At 33.8% G+C, this 15,169-nt stretch overlaps 1 protein-coding gene across 1 annotated transcript in view; it reads right to left on the bottom strand.

Annotated features, from left to right (window-relative positions):
• The window catches only part of LOC118196353 (SEC14-like protein 2), a 79,379-nt gene that overhangs the window by 44,816 nt on the left and 19,394 nt on the right, over positions 1 to 15,169 (bottom strand). Inside the window, exons 3-4 of the mRNA XM_035367789.2 lie at positions 12,502 to 12,545; positions 6,289 to 6,351 (exon numbers count right to left, since the gene is read on the bottom strand). Of these exons, the coding sequence (XP_035223680.1) occupies positions 6,289 to 6,351; positions 12,502 to 12,545 (107 nt within the window). The remainder of the gene's footprint in view (positions 1 to 6,288; positions 6,352 to 12,501; positions 12,546 to 15,169) is intronic.

Below are 15,169 nucleotides of genomic sequence, written 5' to 3' on the forward strand. Positions count from 1 at the left end.
CATTCTGCACGTTCCTTACCTTATATCTTACTTCACGTGTGTCGGATGCTGAGCATTTCCCATCATTCGCATAACTCAGTGATGTGCGTCTACTCTAAAATTTGCATAAATTTCTGACCACTCCTTCTTCGTGTTGCATTTTCAATGTCGAGCAGTGTATATATGGATGTACTGCTCAAAAGAGCAAATTCGACCGGTGGCGAAAACCGGTTCTTCCAACATATCTCATTCACACAGCAAACAAGCATTAACTGCCTCTCAGAATTGGAGCTAGAATACTCCTACCTCTCTGGAGCATCGCAAATGGGGAGATTTCCCATACTGCACTGTGTGATTCACTTAATTTTAGTAAAACAACATGGCTGATTGCTGCACTGTCAGCAAAACAATCATCCAAAAAAATTAGATTCAACCATACGAGATATGGAAATTTATAAATAAGTATAGACAAGGTTATCTGATGCTGGGTATTCCAGAAATACTGTTCAGATTAAACCTAAATAAAGGCAATTAGTCATGCATATTGGCTTCAATGTGACAAGGGGACTCGATACATTTTGAATATTTTTTTTTTTATTTATGAGCTTTCATCTACTCTTTATGAATATTATTAAATGGTTTTGTAAGACAAAATGATTTTAACCTAAAAAAAAAAAAAAAAAAAAAAAGTCGGTAATTTTTTCTCTAACTTAAATTTTTTGAAGATAAATTTAACAATTAAAATGTCTTTCTTCTCCCACAATTTTCAATGTTTCATACTCAAATTTTTTATTGTATTTATTAGAGTGTTCTTAATAACTTTAAGGATCGAATTTGCAATTAATGAATTAGTTTCTGAGGAAAAAATAAAACACATTTTATGTAAAAACTTTGAAACAAATATGATCTCGATCACATTTTCACTTCAAATGATTTTTTTCTTATTCGTATTTTGCAAAGCCCATCCTTGTTTCTATAATGAACATAATTTCAAATAAGCAGTAAAAATATTAAATAATTTAGTTCATATCTGTATAAGTTTTAGGACTTCAAGTGAAAGGACTTATCGAAAAAATCCTAATTGAGAAAATGCAGTTTAAAGAAGTAAACTATCTAAATGGTCATTAAATCATTTCAAATTCCATAAAAATTTTACTACTGAATTTCAATACATATTGTATATTTAACAAAAACATAGTGCTATTCAATTGGTTAACATAAACTACAAGCTTTTATTTAAAATCTTTGTAAAACACACCTTCAAAACAATTTTAATACATGAATTAATCATAATATATTTTGTAAAGCATTTTAAATTCAATATTAAAACATTTATAATTAATATGAATAATACTGTCTTTTTATTCATTTTTTCAAAAAGTAAAGTTTGAAATTTCAACAGACAAAGTATTTCATTTAAAACCGTTCAGCAACATATGTGATTTCTTCTTTTCTTTTAACCATTTGGTCTAGTATATAAATTGCATTTTAAATTAATTTATCTGTATTTCAATTAATTAAAGTGTTATATTCCGATAGCATTCTATAGCATTAGTAAACAAACATTAGAAATCTGTCAATCAGATTTACTTTTGTGACATCTTTGCTCGGAGTGGCTTACGAATTAGGAAGACGATGTGCAATTGAAATGGTCTTGAGGGCGAAATTACTTCATACCTCTTTTTCTCACTAATACAAATGTAAGAAAGAGCATTGCATGTGAACAGGACTTATGTGTTCAAGTATGCATGTTAATAAGCATGTGCGTATGTTTTATACATGCACACATATATGCACATAGACATGGGATCTTTCAGGATAAGTCAAAGGAAAGAAAAAAGAATGACATGAACACCTGATGTAGAAGAGATGGTGCTCTGTTATGCAGATAGAAATCCCCATGTGAGCACACGAGTGACTGTCAGAAACCATCATCTGAAGAATCCTGTACTTGAACCACTTACAATTACACGTACAACAACTGCTGTACGTAATGGTACAAGCATAAGTGTGCAATGGAGCCCCATTTCCAGCTGCAATCCTGTTCATAAACAAGGCATACTTTAGCAGAGAAGGCTACTACAGCGCACATACCGCATATGTATGGACACGGGACAATCCCAAGAGTACCCAAACACATGCAGCACAGCATTGGATTTCTATAAATGTTTGTGGTGGGGGCACTATTGGTGTTCAATTTATGTCCACATATCATTCATCAGAATGGATGGTCTTGTAAGATTTTCTTAGAAGAATCTTGCCTGGATTGTTAGATGAGCAATGCATTCTGCAGCTGTGGTGCAACAACATTTGATACTAGCATGATTGCGCTCTACCTTATTTTACTACCCCCATTTGACAACACATGAATTGAACATTTCGTCGAAGATGGATTTGTTGTGGTCACTGTCTTGCATCTTTGCTGGATCTACCTTACCTGACTACCGGACTTGATTTCTTTCTCTGGGGTTACTTGAAAAGACTGCTGTACAAAACCCTTATGGCCAATGAGAAGGATTTTGTCATGCGCATTAGCGTAGCTAGTATGCATGTCTTTCATGAGATTCTCATATATTCCAAAAAATCCATGAGACCATGCTGGTTTATGCTTGTATCATAGCTGGCAGCTATAACTTTAAATACTTAGTCTGACCTCTGAATATTGCAACTGTTAGAATGTGCTAAAAAATTGCCACCCAATCAGTATAGCAATTACTGATGCTGACTGCCATACCAAATGGCATAGGTTCAAATTTCAGAGAAGGCATGGATGTTTGTAATAGTATAGTATCTGTGTGGCAAGGGGGCATTAAAAATACATGACTAGCCTCTTGAGAGGTTGGTGGTAGGGGAAAAATAGTGGGAGACTGTTGGACTGCCCTCCAGGGATGTTCTACCTCAGATGGAATTGCACAGTTAGTGCAGCAGGACTATACCTGAATGACCAATGATGAATTTCCAGCGTCCCATCCACTTCTATCTATACCTGATTAAAATATTAATATTCAAATTGCTCTTTTATTTCTTGTTTTCTTCTCTGCACACTAACACACAAGGATTGCATTTCCATTCCTACATTGTTATATAATTTCTGATAACTTGCAAAATGCGTGGCTCAAATACATATTTTATATAAGCTTGTTTTTGACAAGTAACTGCACTGTTATTGAATAGGCAACTATTCCATATTTATATACATATATGTAAGATATCAAAATATGAAGAAAAATTCATTACAATATTAAACTTAATAGAAACGGTCCTTTTAAATTCTTAATTTTAATTGCATTCATACCCTCTTCAAGGCTCCATACTGCACCATGTTATGTCATGTTTTCCCTGCAGTCTTTTGCTCAGTCCTTATTCAGGATTAAAACAAAGATCTTCTGAGCGAATAAATACTACTGCAGTTATTACACATCACTCTTTTACTGCTTGCTCTGCCAAGGAATATCACAACTCTTCGCTAAACTTTTTTTTTTTCTATTACCTAAAAGGTAAACTGTGTATATACAAGGCGAGACTGAAACGTAAGGTGACTCACCCTTCGTTTCGAAAATGAGAACAGCCCGACCACCTGACACATGTGCATTACGATCTTCAGTATGCAACATTGAAGTTCAGGATTATTTGCAAAGTTTCTTATTTCGTGTTTGTTTGTGCAATCGCTTAAATGTGAAAGGTGTTAGTGCATTGCGTAATGGAGCAGAAAACGAATCTGAAATTCTGTTTTAAAGTGAGTAAAACTGCTACGGAAACCTTGGAAATGCTTCGAAGTGTGTATGGAGAAGAAACTTTATCTCACAAGGCAGTATTTCAGTGGTTCAACTTTTCCGTGAAGGTCAAGAAAGCGTGGAGCATGAGCACCGCAGTGGAAGACCACTGATGAGCAGAAAACGTCAATTATTGAAAGAGTTAGGAAGTTATTGCTTATTGTTTATATTCCGAATAATGGCCAACGAATTTAATCTTTCTCGTGAAATCGTCCGAACAAAATTGAAGCAGGATTTGGGTAAATGGAATCTTTGTGCAATGTTTGCCCCTCATTACTTATGCGATGAACAAAAAAAGCAGCAAATGGACTCTTGTGGCAACTTCATCAATGCAGCAGACAAAAATGACACATTTTTACAGTTAATCATCACAGGAGGTGAACTATGGTGTTTGCGTATGATCCACAAACGAAACGCCAAAGCATGGAGTGGCGCGATCCCTCATCGTCGAAATCGATCCTTTGAGACGTTTCGTTCTGCAAAATCAAAGGCTAAGTCAATGGTGATTACCTATTATCCATAAAGAATACGTCCCGAAAGGTCAAACAGTTAATGGTGAATTTTATTGCCATGTTATGAAGTGCCTCTTGGCTTGCATTCGCCATGTTCGGCCCCATCTCGATGCATCAGGCAAGTGGTTTCTGTTGCATGATAATGCACGCCCTCACACTGCAATGTGTGTTAGATGGTTCCTCGCGCAGCAAAAGTTACGGAGTTATTTCACCCTCCTTATTCCCCTGACCTTGCGCCAGCAGACTTTTTCCTCTTTCCATGACTGAAATTGGCACTAAAGGGACACTGATTTTCAAGCATCTCAGAAATTCAAGCTTCTGTTACCAAGGAGCTTAACCCAGTCTCAAACAAAGATTTTTTGAAAAGTTTCCAAAACTTGTATGAATGTTGTCAGAAGTGTACTGTAGATGGCAGGAACTACTTTGAAGGACAGTGATGTATTTATATGTAAATATATAATACAGTTATTAATATGACCTCAGTCACCTTACTTTTCGGTCTCTCCTTGTAGAAATTGTAGGGTGCATTTAGCAGCCCTAATATTGTATCAGTTTCAGCTAAAAGGTATTTCTAGATCATTGTTCTTGTTCCAAATAAAAATGATGTTTTGACCATCCAGCCAGCTGTGATTTTCACTCCAGTCAGATTTAAGCAGGAGTTCTTGGCCATAACTAAAAAATGAATTGGTTTCATCTTTACCAAAAAAACTACATTATCATCATACTGCCTCTCACTTAGAAACATCCAACTTTTCCTTCAAAAACTCTTAGCAACACAAGGATAGAATTAATGTCATGCAATCTCCTTACCAGAAATATGCATATTTTGTTTAACTTTGTAGAGACATTAGGTATTTTGGAAGCAGGAAAGATAAAAAATATGCAATGCTTTCATCAGGAATCGAATCATGGACCTCTAAAATATGCGCCCAGCATGCAGACCACCACCACGAAGGCATGCCAAGAAGGTAGGAGAAATACCTTATATACTTTCACTTTTAAAGGGTGACTAGGGTTTCTAGGGGACCCAACTGCCAAATCTTGGGTGTGGAGAGTCATCATCCACTACCCTTTTAGTTCAGGCGCCACTTGTAGAGACATTAGGTATTTTGGAAGCAGGAAAGATGAAAAATATGCAACGCCTTCAACGAGAATTCTCTTCAATACGTGCCCAGCGTGCAGACCACCACACCACAAAGGCATGCCAAGAAGGTGGGACTCTGATATACCTGAATAGCCTTATAACCTCACTTTGGCTATTCAGGTATATCAGAGTCCTATAATGAAGTGATGGTGGCACCTAGCCCGTTGAACACCAAAAGTGAAAGGTCTTAGTTACTGACGAATACCATTAATATAGCACATATGTATGCAAGTTTAAACTATTAGAGGCAATTAACCCTAAGCATAAAATTCCAAGTTTATACATTTAAAAACATGAAGGAAAAAAATAAAGAAAATTTTATTTGAAACTAATAACAATTTTGCTTATGATGTCTGAAAAAAATTAAAAATTGTTTTATATTACTAATAAATGATGCATTTGAGATAGCTTTGCATGTCAAACGGTTAAAATACTGTCTACAAAAGAAATGTACAAAGCAACGTTTCTAGGGTACATAAACAGAATTAAAGTATCTTTCACTTAATCCAAAATCAGCAAAGCAGATTTGAGGAAAGAAGCTTGGGTGTCGTTCATCAAAAATAGATACCTGTTATGCCTCAAACCCTTATTTGTCAGATTTCTCAATCTTTAACCTCTCTATTGAACTGGTTCTGTAGCTTTCTGACAATTCAAGCTATCCAGTGATGCAATGTCCAGTTTATGACATACCTCCCCCCCAAAAAGTCTTTCAACAAACGCTTTTAAGAATGCTAGAAGCTATAATATAATGCAAGTATGCGTGTCACTTTGAAGGTGACCAGGTAAGTTTTTCCCCCATCTCCAGAATAGAACTGTCCCATAAACATTTTTTGCAAATTTTCTGAACACAAAAGCATAATATGAATGAGTAAGTGCTTACCTCATGTGGTTCGTAGTCATCAATTAATGATTCAGCTCCAATCTGTTTTCGCCACTGCAAACTCTGAAACATACACAGATTTTCACAAATATTTCATTATAAAGATTACAGATTTATTAATAATTGTAAACAGTTTTGTAATATATAGAATATATTCAAAATAAATAAAAAAATGACTGTGAAACAAACTAATCATGATAAACTTTCTGGTATTTAAGTAGTATGAATATTAATACTTTCCTCCTTCACATAATACATAACATTTCTTCTTACAAAATACACAGACGTTTTTTCATTCATGTGAAGTTCATCAGATACTGTTTTTTAACTTAAGAATGAGTTAGCAAATGGCATATTATATACAGTGGTGGCCAAAATTGTGGACACTTTTGGAAATTTTTATGTTTTTGAACTTTGTATGCTTATAGAAAACATTGCTTCGCAAAATGCAAACTTGTATATATCATTTTAAAGATAATTTATTACTGAATTCAATATAAAATACAAAATTCAATTATTTGCAATACAAAAAAGTTAAACGATAATAGTTATCGATATACATTAGATAGTGATGATTGCAGCGAGTTATCAGTACTTAGTAGGGTACCCTTTATTTTTGATTACAGCTTCACATCGACGTTTCATTGAGCTGACAAGAGTTTTAAGCTCTTTCGTTATTACATAATGCCAGGAAACAATTATAGCATCAATCAGTTCTCTTCTATTTGATGAGCGCCTCATTCAAGAGTTTTCAAATGGTGCCACAAATTTTCGATAGGATTGAGGTCAGGACTGTTTCCTGGCCATGACAACAATTTAATGCTCTTTGTACGAAACCACTCTTTCGATATTTTGGCCATGTGGCAAGGAGCAGAATCCTGCTGAAAAATAAACGAAGCATTGTTGGGAAAGAGATCTTTGATGGAAGGTAGAAGTTTTGGTTCTAGAATAGTGTCAATGTATTTTCTGGCATTCAGTGTCCCATCGATGACATGAAGGTGACCAATACCATCTGCTGACATGCATGACCAAATCATAACACGAACTGGGTTAAGACACAATAACACGCCGAATAAATACTAATTCAGAAGTCAAACAACAAAAATCAGCGTTAATTTACAAAATTTTCACAGGACTAGTTTCGATGGTTTTACCGAACCATCATCTTCAGCTGCAAAACCGCATATTCCATCCAAATTTGCGGTTTTGCAGCTGAAGATGATGGTTCGGTAAAACCATCGAAACTAGTCCTGTGAAAATTTTGTACATTAACGCTGATTTTTGTTGTTTGGCTTCTGAACTAACTGGGTTCTTCACAGTTTTTTGAATGCAGTCAGGATGTAGCTCTTCTCCTATTCTACGTCTTACATATTTTCACCCATCATTACCGAATAACGATATCTTAGTTTCATCACTCCATATAACTTGTGACCACTGATCATCTGTCCAATTAATGTGTTCCTTTGCCCATTGTAGTCTTTTTTTTTTTCATTGCTGAAAATTAAGATAAGGCTTTTTTCGTGGAATTCTACCTCTCAGTCCAGCATCTGTTAATCTTGTCCTGATTGTTCTTGAACTGACAGAAACACCAGCATCATTCAGATCACTTCTGATGGCCGCTGGTGACATTTTTCTATCTTGGAGACATAGTCCCAAGTCCCTGTCATCAATAGATGTGGTGCACCTTTTTCGGCCTTTTCCTTCTTTGTTTTTTATTGAATTTGTCTCCTGATATCGTAAACAAAACTTTCGGACTCCAGATGTAGTCACTGAACCACAAACCTGTCTTGCAATTTCAGCATAGGAAAGACCACTTTCTCGTAACACAATAATATTACATCTCTTTCTAGGTGTCCAATCTACTCTTTTATTTGATATCATTGCTTCTTGACTAAATATTAAAAATTTTTACAAAAATTCCTACTTGTAATTGCAGTGTTTAAGAAACAGGTCCTAATTCTACAGAACAAAGCAAAATAATGAATTGTTTCAAGTGTAAACATGATGTCAGCTTCTACTGGCAGTTACTAACATTTGATTGGTTCTCAGAACAAGAACAGTGATCGGCCAGGAAAGCTAGACATTACAAACCACTTCATAACTGTATTTTTTATTTATATTAAAGTACATATAACTTTTTTTATTGCAAATAATTGAATTTTATGTGTTGTATTGAAGTCAGTAGTAAATTCTCTTTAAAATGATATATACAAGTTTGCATTTTGCGAAACATAACATTTTCTATAAGCATACAAAGTTCAAAAACATAAAAATTTCCAAAAGTGTCCACAATTTTGGCCACCACTGTAATCTTTAAAAAATCAACCAGATATATTACTAATGATAAATTAATAAATGAATACAGTTAAGTCAATACAAGGAATTTCATTTCAGTGAGAATTTTGAGCAAAGAATTCCATTAAGAAAACCACTATATTGACACATATTCCATCCAAATAGAGATAACAAAATCACCTCATGTAAATAGTATGCTAAGAAAAATCTTCCCAGATATATTATAAATACATTTAAAAACTTTTTCAAGCATTATTCAAATGGTTCTACACAAAATGGAGATAACAGCCAAAAGATAAAAAGACTTGAAGGAAAAAAAATATTTAAAAATGCTGAAAAATATTACATTATACAGCAATAACAAAACAAGCTGAAAAAATTGCAAATATTTTAAAATAAGCCTGGAAGATTACAGATTATACATCCATGAAATGGTCAACTACAGAAAAGAAAGTAGATTAAAATTTACTTTCATAAAGAAGGTTCTGATCTTATGGGGGGGGCAACAGTTTATTTAACTCATAAAGTGGATGAGCCATACCATATTCGCTTGCATATTTTCCCCCTTAGCTCTGCACAAGGTTTTGAAAATTTTTTAAGTAATCATATCATTTTCCTCTTCCTCATGATGTTCAGATAGCAAGCTCCCCAAAACTTTAAAATAGATTCACCAATTAAGTGACTGTTTATATCTGATTTGCTAGTGGAATTTAGGTCTGAAGCAATAACAGTGAAGATATTCAAGTAATCAAAGATATCTAATATTGTTGATGGTTCTAAAGATCACCGCACTTGGGACAACAGACTGAATGTTGATGAAGTCATTTATGGTGACTTGCAATCTGTAGTAGTAGATGACAGACAGCACTTCCAGCGCCAACAATCAGTGCAGACAAAATTCAAGGTATAGGGGAGTAGAAATGAAGATATCTTATCAGACAGTGCAACATTAATACTAAACATTCTTTATGACAGTTACCATTAGTTTATCCATGAATACTTTTCATTCATTTCATAAATTTAATTACTCGCATTCTCAATTTTGGTGTGAAAAAGTTAGTAACAAAAAAGAGAGAAAATATATCAGGATACGTAAGTTTTACATACATATTCTTGTGAAATACATCCAAATCATTAAGGCAGTACATTGGTAGAAAAATATCCAGGCACAAAATGGCACAGGATTTTTAAAATTATAATCAAGAAAACCTTATTTTCTGATCGTCTTCTTTTGTAACATTTTTGTTTTTAGGACTGAACAATTTGTTATTTAGAAACTTAACATAAATGCTAACTCTCACTATGCAAATCAGTAGTATAATTGCAATATGCAGAAAGACTACTGTACTGCAGCCCTCATATGGAAGGGATACATTTGAGGGTAATGATGGTGATACTACTGAATGTCATAAAAGTATAATTACATTAGTATAGCTTCACACTCAAAATGGTAGTCACAGAAAAGGTATAGAAATGACAGATGAGCAAAATTAAGGATCATTTATAAATTTGGGCATAAATTAAGGACCAAAAAATCATTAAAAAATATCCAAGGACTTTTAAGGAGCATACAAGCTTTGTTCAAGCAAAAGACAATGACAACAGAGCTTTTCATAAACATACCTTTGCCCCCCAAATACAGTTTATCCCTTTTAATGTTAATTTAGTCAGAATAACAATTCATCCTCTCTTAATGAAATGTTTTCATGTATAAAAGAATGCTAGATTTTTTCAAGTGCTATACATAGAAAAGAAACCAAAACAAACAAACAACAACAAAAAAAGGGGGGCAGCAGTTTTTGATTGTGAGCTTGCTACATTAAAGATTTTCTATAAGATAATTCAACTGTCTAAATACAAAACACCGATGTCAAACTAGACTCCCTTTTTATCCAATTTCATTTCAAATGGTCATGTTTCGTCAAGAATTTTTTTTTTTTCTTTCCATGAATCAATTTTATGTTGTCAGTTTTAAGAAAAAATATATGATACTATGCAGCAGATTTCACCATGAAAATAAACAGTTAATCATAGTTTTGAAACAAACTGAAGTTTATGGTTCAGAACTATCTTCGTGCCTTTTTCGCTTCAAATATATTTTTTCACAAATTTTTTTTCACCTTCACCTACCTAAAGCTATACTAATTTGATTTCTTCTAACTCATTTATATTTAACATATTAACCTTTCTGGAATAGCTATGGCTTTTGATTAATTCCTGCAGGGTCTGGTTACCAGGCAGTTTTATACTTTTTGGCTCACACAATATTTAACGCTTTCACTACAAGTGGGTTATATGCATCTCAGCAAATTCATGGCCTGCTGAGATATATATAAAAATTGAGACACCTCTATCCCATTATACTCCGAGAAACTATCCTTAATTAAAACCATCAGATTTCATTAAATCTGCACTACATAAAATTAGCATGGTAAGTATGCGACTACTGCTTTTAGTTAATCATTTTTTAGATAGCATCATTAAATTGGTTTAGTTCTAATGATTTCTTCATCATTCTAGTTTATCACCCATTTGAATATGAAAACTACTGAATTTCTTATTTTATGAAGCTTTTGAAATTAAAATTTAATAGAATTAAAAACTTAATACATTTTAAAAATTAATGGAATCATTTTCAATTATGTATTCTTAATTATTTGCATTTAGTTTCATATTTAAAAATAATGTTTTAGTTGTGCCATCTAAGAAATAAATAATGGTACTTGTGTATCATCCTGCTTTCCATGAAATTTGGCAGAGACCCCCCCCCCCAAAGTTGTGGCAATAGTTCCTGCATGCATATTTATTTAATAAAAATGAGCATGAAATATTTTATCCTTTTTTTTTTTTTTTTTTTCCTTCCTAAAAACGTTTCTGTCAGCTTCTGCTATTTTGTTGAGCCCTCCAATTTTATTGGAAGGTCTGTTTAGAACTTTTATGAGCACAAACTTCCTGCAGATATTTATTGCAATCTATTACTGTTATGTCAGCTATATTTAGCTACACATATTGTGTCCATTAGCATACTTTCTTCTATGGTAAGATTCCATAATTTGGTTGTAGTTCTCCACCGTTAGGAAAAACTCCACTGTTAGTTGTTCTGTAGAAAGCAAGTCTCAAATTGTTATAATTTTTCTTTCAAAATGGAAGGAAAAATACAGCAACAGTAATTAATTTACATCTTTTTTCATAAAAACAAAATTAAACTTATCAAGAATCAATCTGGGTCACATGAAACGAAAGTACAAATGTCAAAAGTGCATTGTTACATCACCCTTGTCCATAACTGGAATTAAATCATACTGCTTGATGACAGTTTCATGATCAATGGGATAATATATAGGTTCCTAAATAACTAACTATAACAACAATGATAACAAAAGTTTAAAAAAATTGTAGTGAAAGAATTAGCATATTTTTTAATTGTCAGACTGTATATATAACTTAAATTTTCCTTTAAAATGCCATAACTAATTTTTGCATATCTTTTATATTTGGTTTAAAAAGCCTTAGTGTAGAATTGGGTGCCCCTTCGATTGGCGACATTTTTTTAAAATTTTGGCGATGAAACTTCACTTCTGGTTACCACGACAATTTTAAATTTGTTTTAGCTTCCCGATTTTATTTAAATGAAAAGAGATTGATGTGTACATGGACATATTTAAGGCAGTGCGCAATGCCTAGTTTGTGCAATTCTAGGATTTTTTTTAAGTAAAAACAGATCGATGTGTACATGGACACAGATCTTATGCAATTCTTCGACTTCTTATTTTGGTTTTGTGTAGCGGCCATCTTGAAATTGTGACTTCCTGGGCCAATCTTGGTGTCAAGAAAGAATCGCCAATAAACAAGGGGCACCCAATTGTAAACTTTTGCCATCTAAAATTATATAAAAAGGTCAGATAATATTAGACTTACAGTACGAAGCATCTGAACTGCATCAGTTGAATTGAATTTTCTGGCTAGAAAAAGAACAAACAGTTGTTCAAGAACTTGTATTAAAATCATAAAAATTTACATTACCATAAACTAACCTTGAAAACCTGAAAGTTCATGTACCAAAACCTGAAATCTGGAAGTTTGAACTATGCAGCGATGCCATTTGCAAAGAACTCCAGATTGATTTAAGCTTGCTTTATAATAGTACACGATTTGGGTTATTCAACTATTTATAAGATGTTTCTGATGAAAAATATATTCATATTTAATTTTATGTTCATGGGCTAATTTCATTTTGTAATTTTCTTACACTTTTATGCTGAAAATAAAATTAATAACTAATGTACATACTATTGCACAGATAAAACTATTAGTCTAATATATATTAATACAAAATAAAAATTTTAATTGACTAAATATTGGTTGATTTCTCATAAATAATTCTATAAATGTTTACAATAGATACAGACAATTTTAATTTAATCTTTTTTTAATAAAAAAAGATTAAATTAAAAATCACTAAGGGTAGGGGGAATGAAATTTGCCCATTTTAAGTTTCATTACTTTGATAAATTTTAGTTACAACTGTGAAATATTTTTCTTGGTAAAGGCTAAAAATAGAAAATGGAGAACCAGTGATCTACCAGGAAAGCATGTTGAAACACTTCAAGTCTTTTGGTAAAATTAAAAATGTTAGCAGCTATGTATTACACATTGAAGTCTATTCTATTGTACATCATTTTGAAATGTTCTCAATAAAGATAAATAATAGTAGGCTGTGTGAATCACACAAAGTAAACAAAACATATAGCACTTTTTTAAATTCATTAAAATTCTGCACTCAGATATTCATGTTTAAATTGCAGTTTCTGATTATCTGCACCCGCACTATTAATATAGCGAACTTGCTGTTTGGGCATCTTTATACCCAGAGCTTAAATTTTGTTGGAGTCCACCAAAGCTGGGCTTCAGTACTTCTCAGTTTTTGAAGTAAGCCGTAATTCTAGCCAGAGGGCCCCGAAACCTTAAATAAAAGGGCTCTGGTACTTTTTTTTATGCAAATTAACCATAATTTTAGCAGAAAATTTTAAATTTATCAACAAATAAGCTTTAAAAATCGATTCTAACTTCTGAATGCATGCCTATCTTTTTCTGAGAAATAAACACTTTGACGACTTAGGTTAAGACGTTTAAGGAAAGAAACGTCTTCTACCTACATGTCTAAGGCTTATTCTGCAGGAAATGCATTAAATTTATGAGATTGGGTAAAGTTTTTGTCCTCAAAAGTAAAACCTGGTCATGCACGTACAACACTTGTACGTGCACACTTGTATAGAGCTTAATATTTTTTATGTTGTTATGGAGTTGGATTCAGGGCAAGTTCTTTTCCTTGTCACTCTGCTTGACAAGAATTATATCGACTGGGGATTGTGGTCAGACAGCGTTGAACTCTTCTCTTTTGTTTTCGACACACTTCTCTGTTAAAATTTCCGTCCATACTCTCATAGTGTTTCTAGTATTCTATTTTCATTACGATGCTTCAACAGTTTTACCTTTTTTCATTGGCATGTTGGAAAAAGAAGAGTCCTTTTTCTATCATTCTTTGCTGTCTATATGTCATATTGTCTGTTTCTATCATCACTTGATACTTTCTTTCTTTCCACAGAGTCCGGTCCACTGGGTAGTTAGTATATCGGCCAGGTAGCCCGGCTGACGGAAATAACTTGAACAAAAGACACACTTATAAATACATATTGTGCTCAAGACGACTGCTGGGGGCAGTGCAAACAAATGCTGGACGAAGACGATAGTGCATGATGGAAGAAGGGTGCATTGCGGGCGTGAAGAACAATTCCAGTTACATATTTACAGAGTAAAGGATAGGTGGTTACAAATACTAAAAGTAATAAGAAGTAAAATACTAGAAAGTAAAACAATGCATAAAATAAAAAAAAAGGCAAAACAGTGGAAACAATACATAAAATAAGGCAAAATACATAGTTCAAGGTTCATAATTCAAGGTTTACAGTTCAAGAAGATAAATATATACAGGGAATAAGAAAAGCCGAATAAGCTAACTTAAGGTAAAATTAGTTCGCTACAGGTACAGAGCATACAGGGGCTGTGCTGGTGACGAGGATGGTGGCTGAGAATTACTCCAGCCTGTCTGAGATTGTGCGTGCAATGTTTATGCAATCGCATATGCGTTTCAATGCATTGCGATTTTTTGAAGTAGCTTCGGCCCATGCATGGATGTGGTTTGCTACTGGTTGCCTAAGATGATATTTAGCGGTCTCTCTGCAAGCGAACAGATAGTGGTCCGGATCTCCTACCATCCCGCATGAGCAATGCTCGTTTTCGCGTCATCTGAAGCGATGCAGGTAAGTCATGAAGGGACCATGTCCTGTTAGATACTGAGTGAAGTGAGACGAGCCAGATTTTAGAAGCCGGCAGACTTTTGGAAAAAATCTGTAAACTCTTCTGCCAGTGGTTTCTGTCTCCCACAGATGTTGCCAAAGTTTGAGTAATTCTCTCTCGAGCTCAGCTTTTAAGAACGAATCCGGGAGAGGCACGTCAAGTGTGCGAACGTGGGGGTCAGTTGCTGCTCTTTTGGCTATTGCATCTGCAATTTCATTACCCAGTATTC

This window comes from Stegodyphus dumicola, chromosome 7, assembly GCF_044657685.1.
Source record: "Stegodyphus dumicola isolate Sdum_Otavi_A_Nest chromosome 7, ASM4465768v1".
NCBI lineage: Eukaryota > Metazoa > Arthropoda > Arachnida > Araneae > Eresidae > Stegodyphus > Stegodyphus dumicola.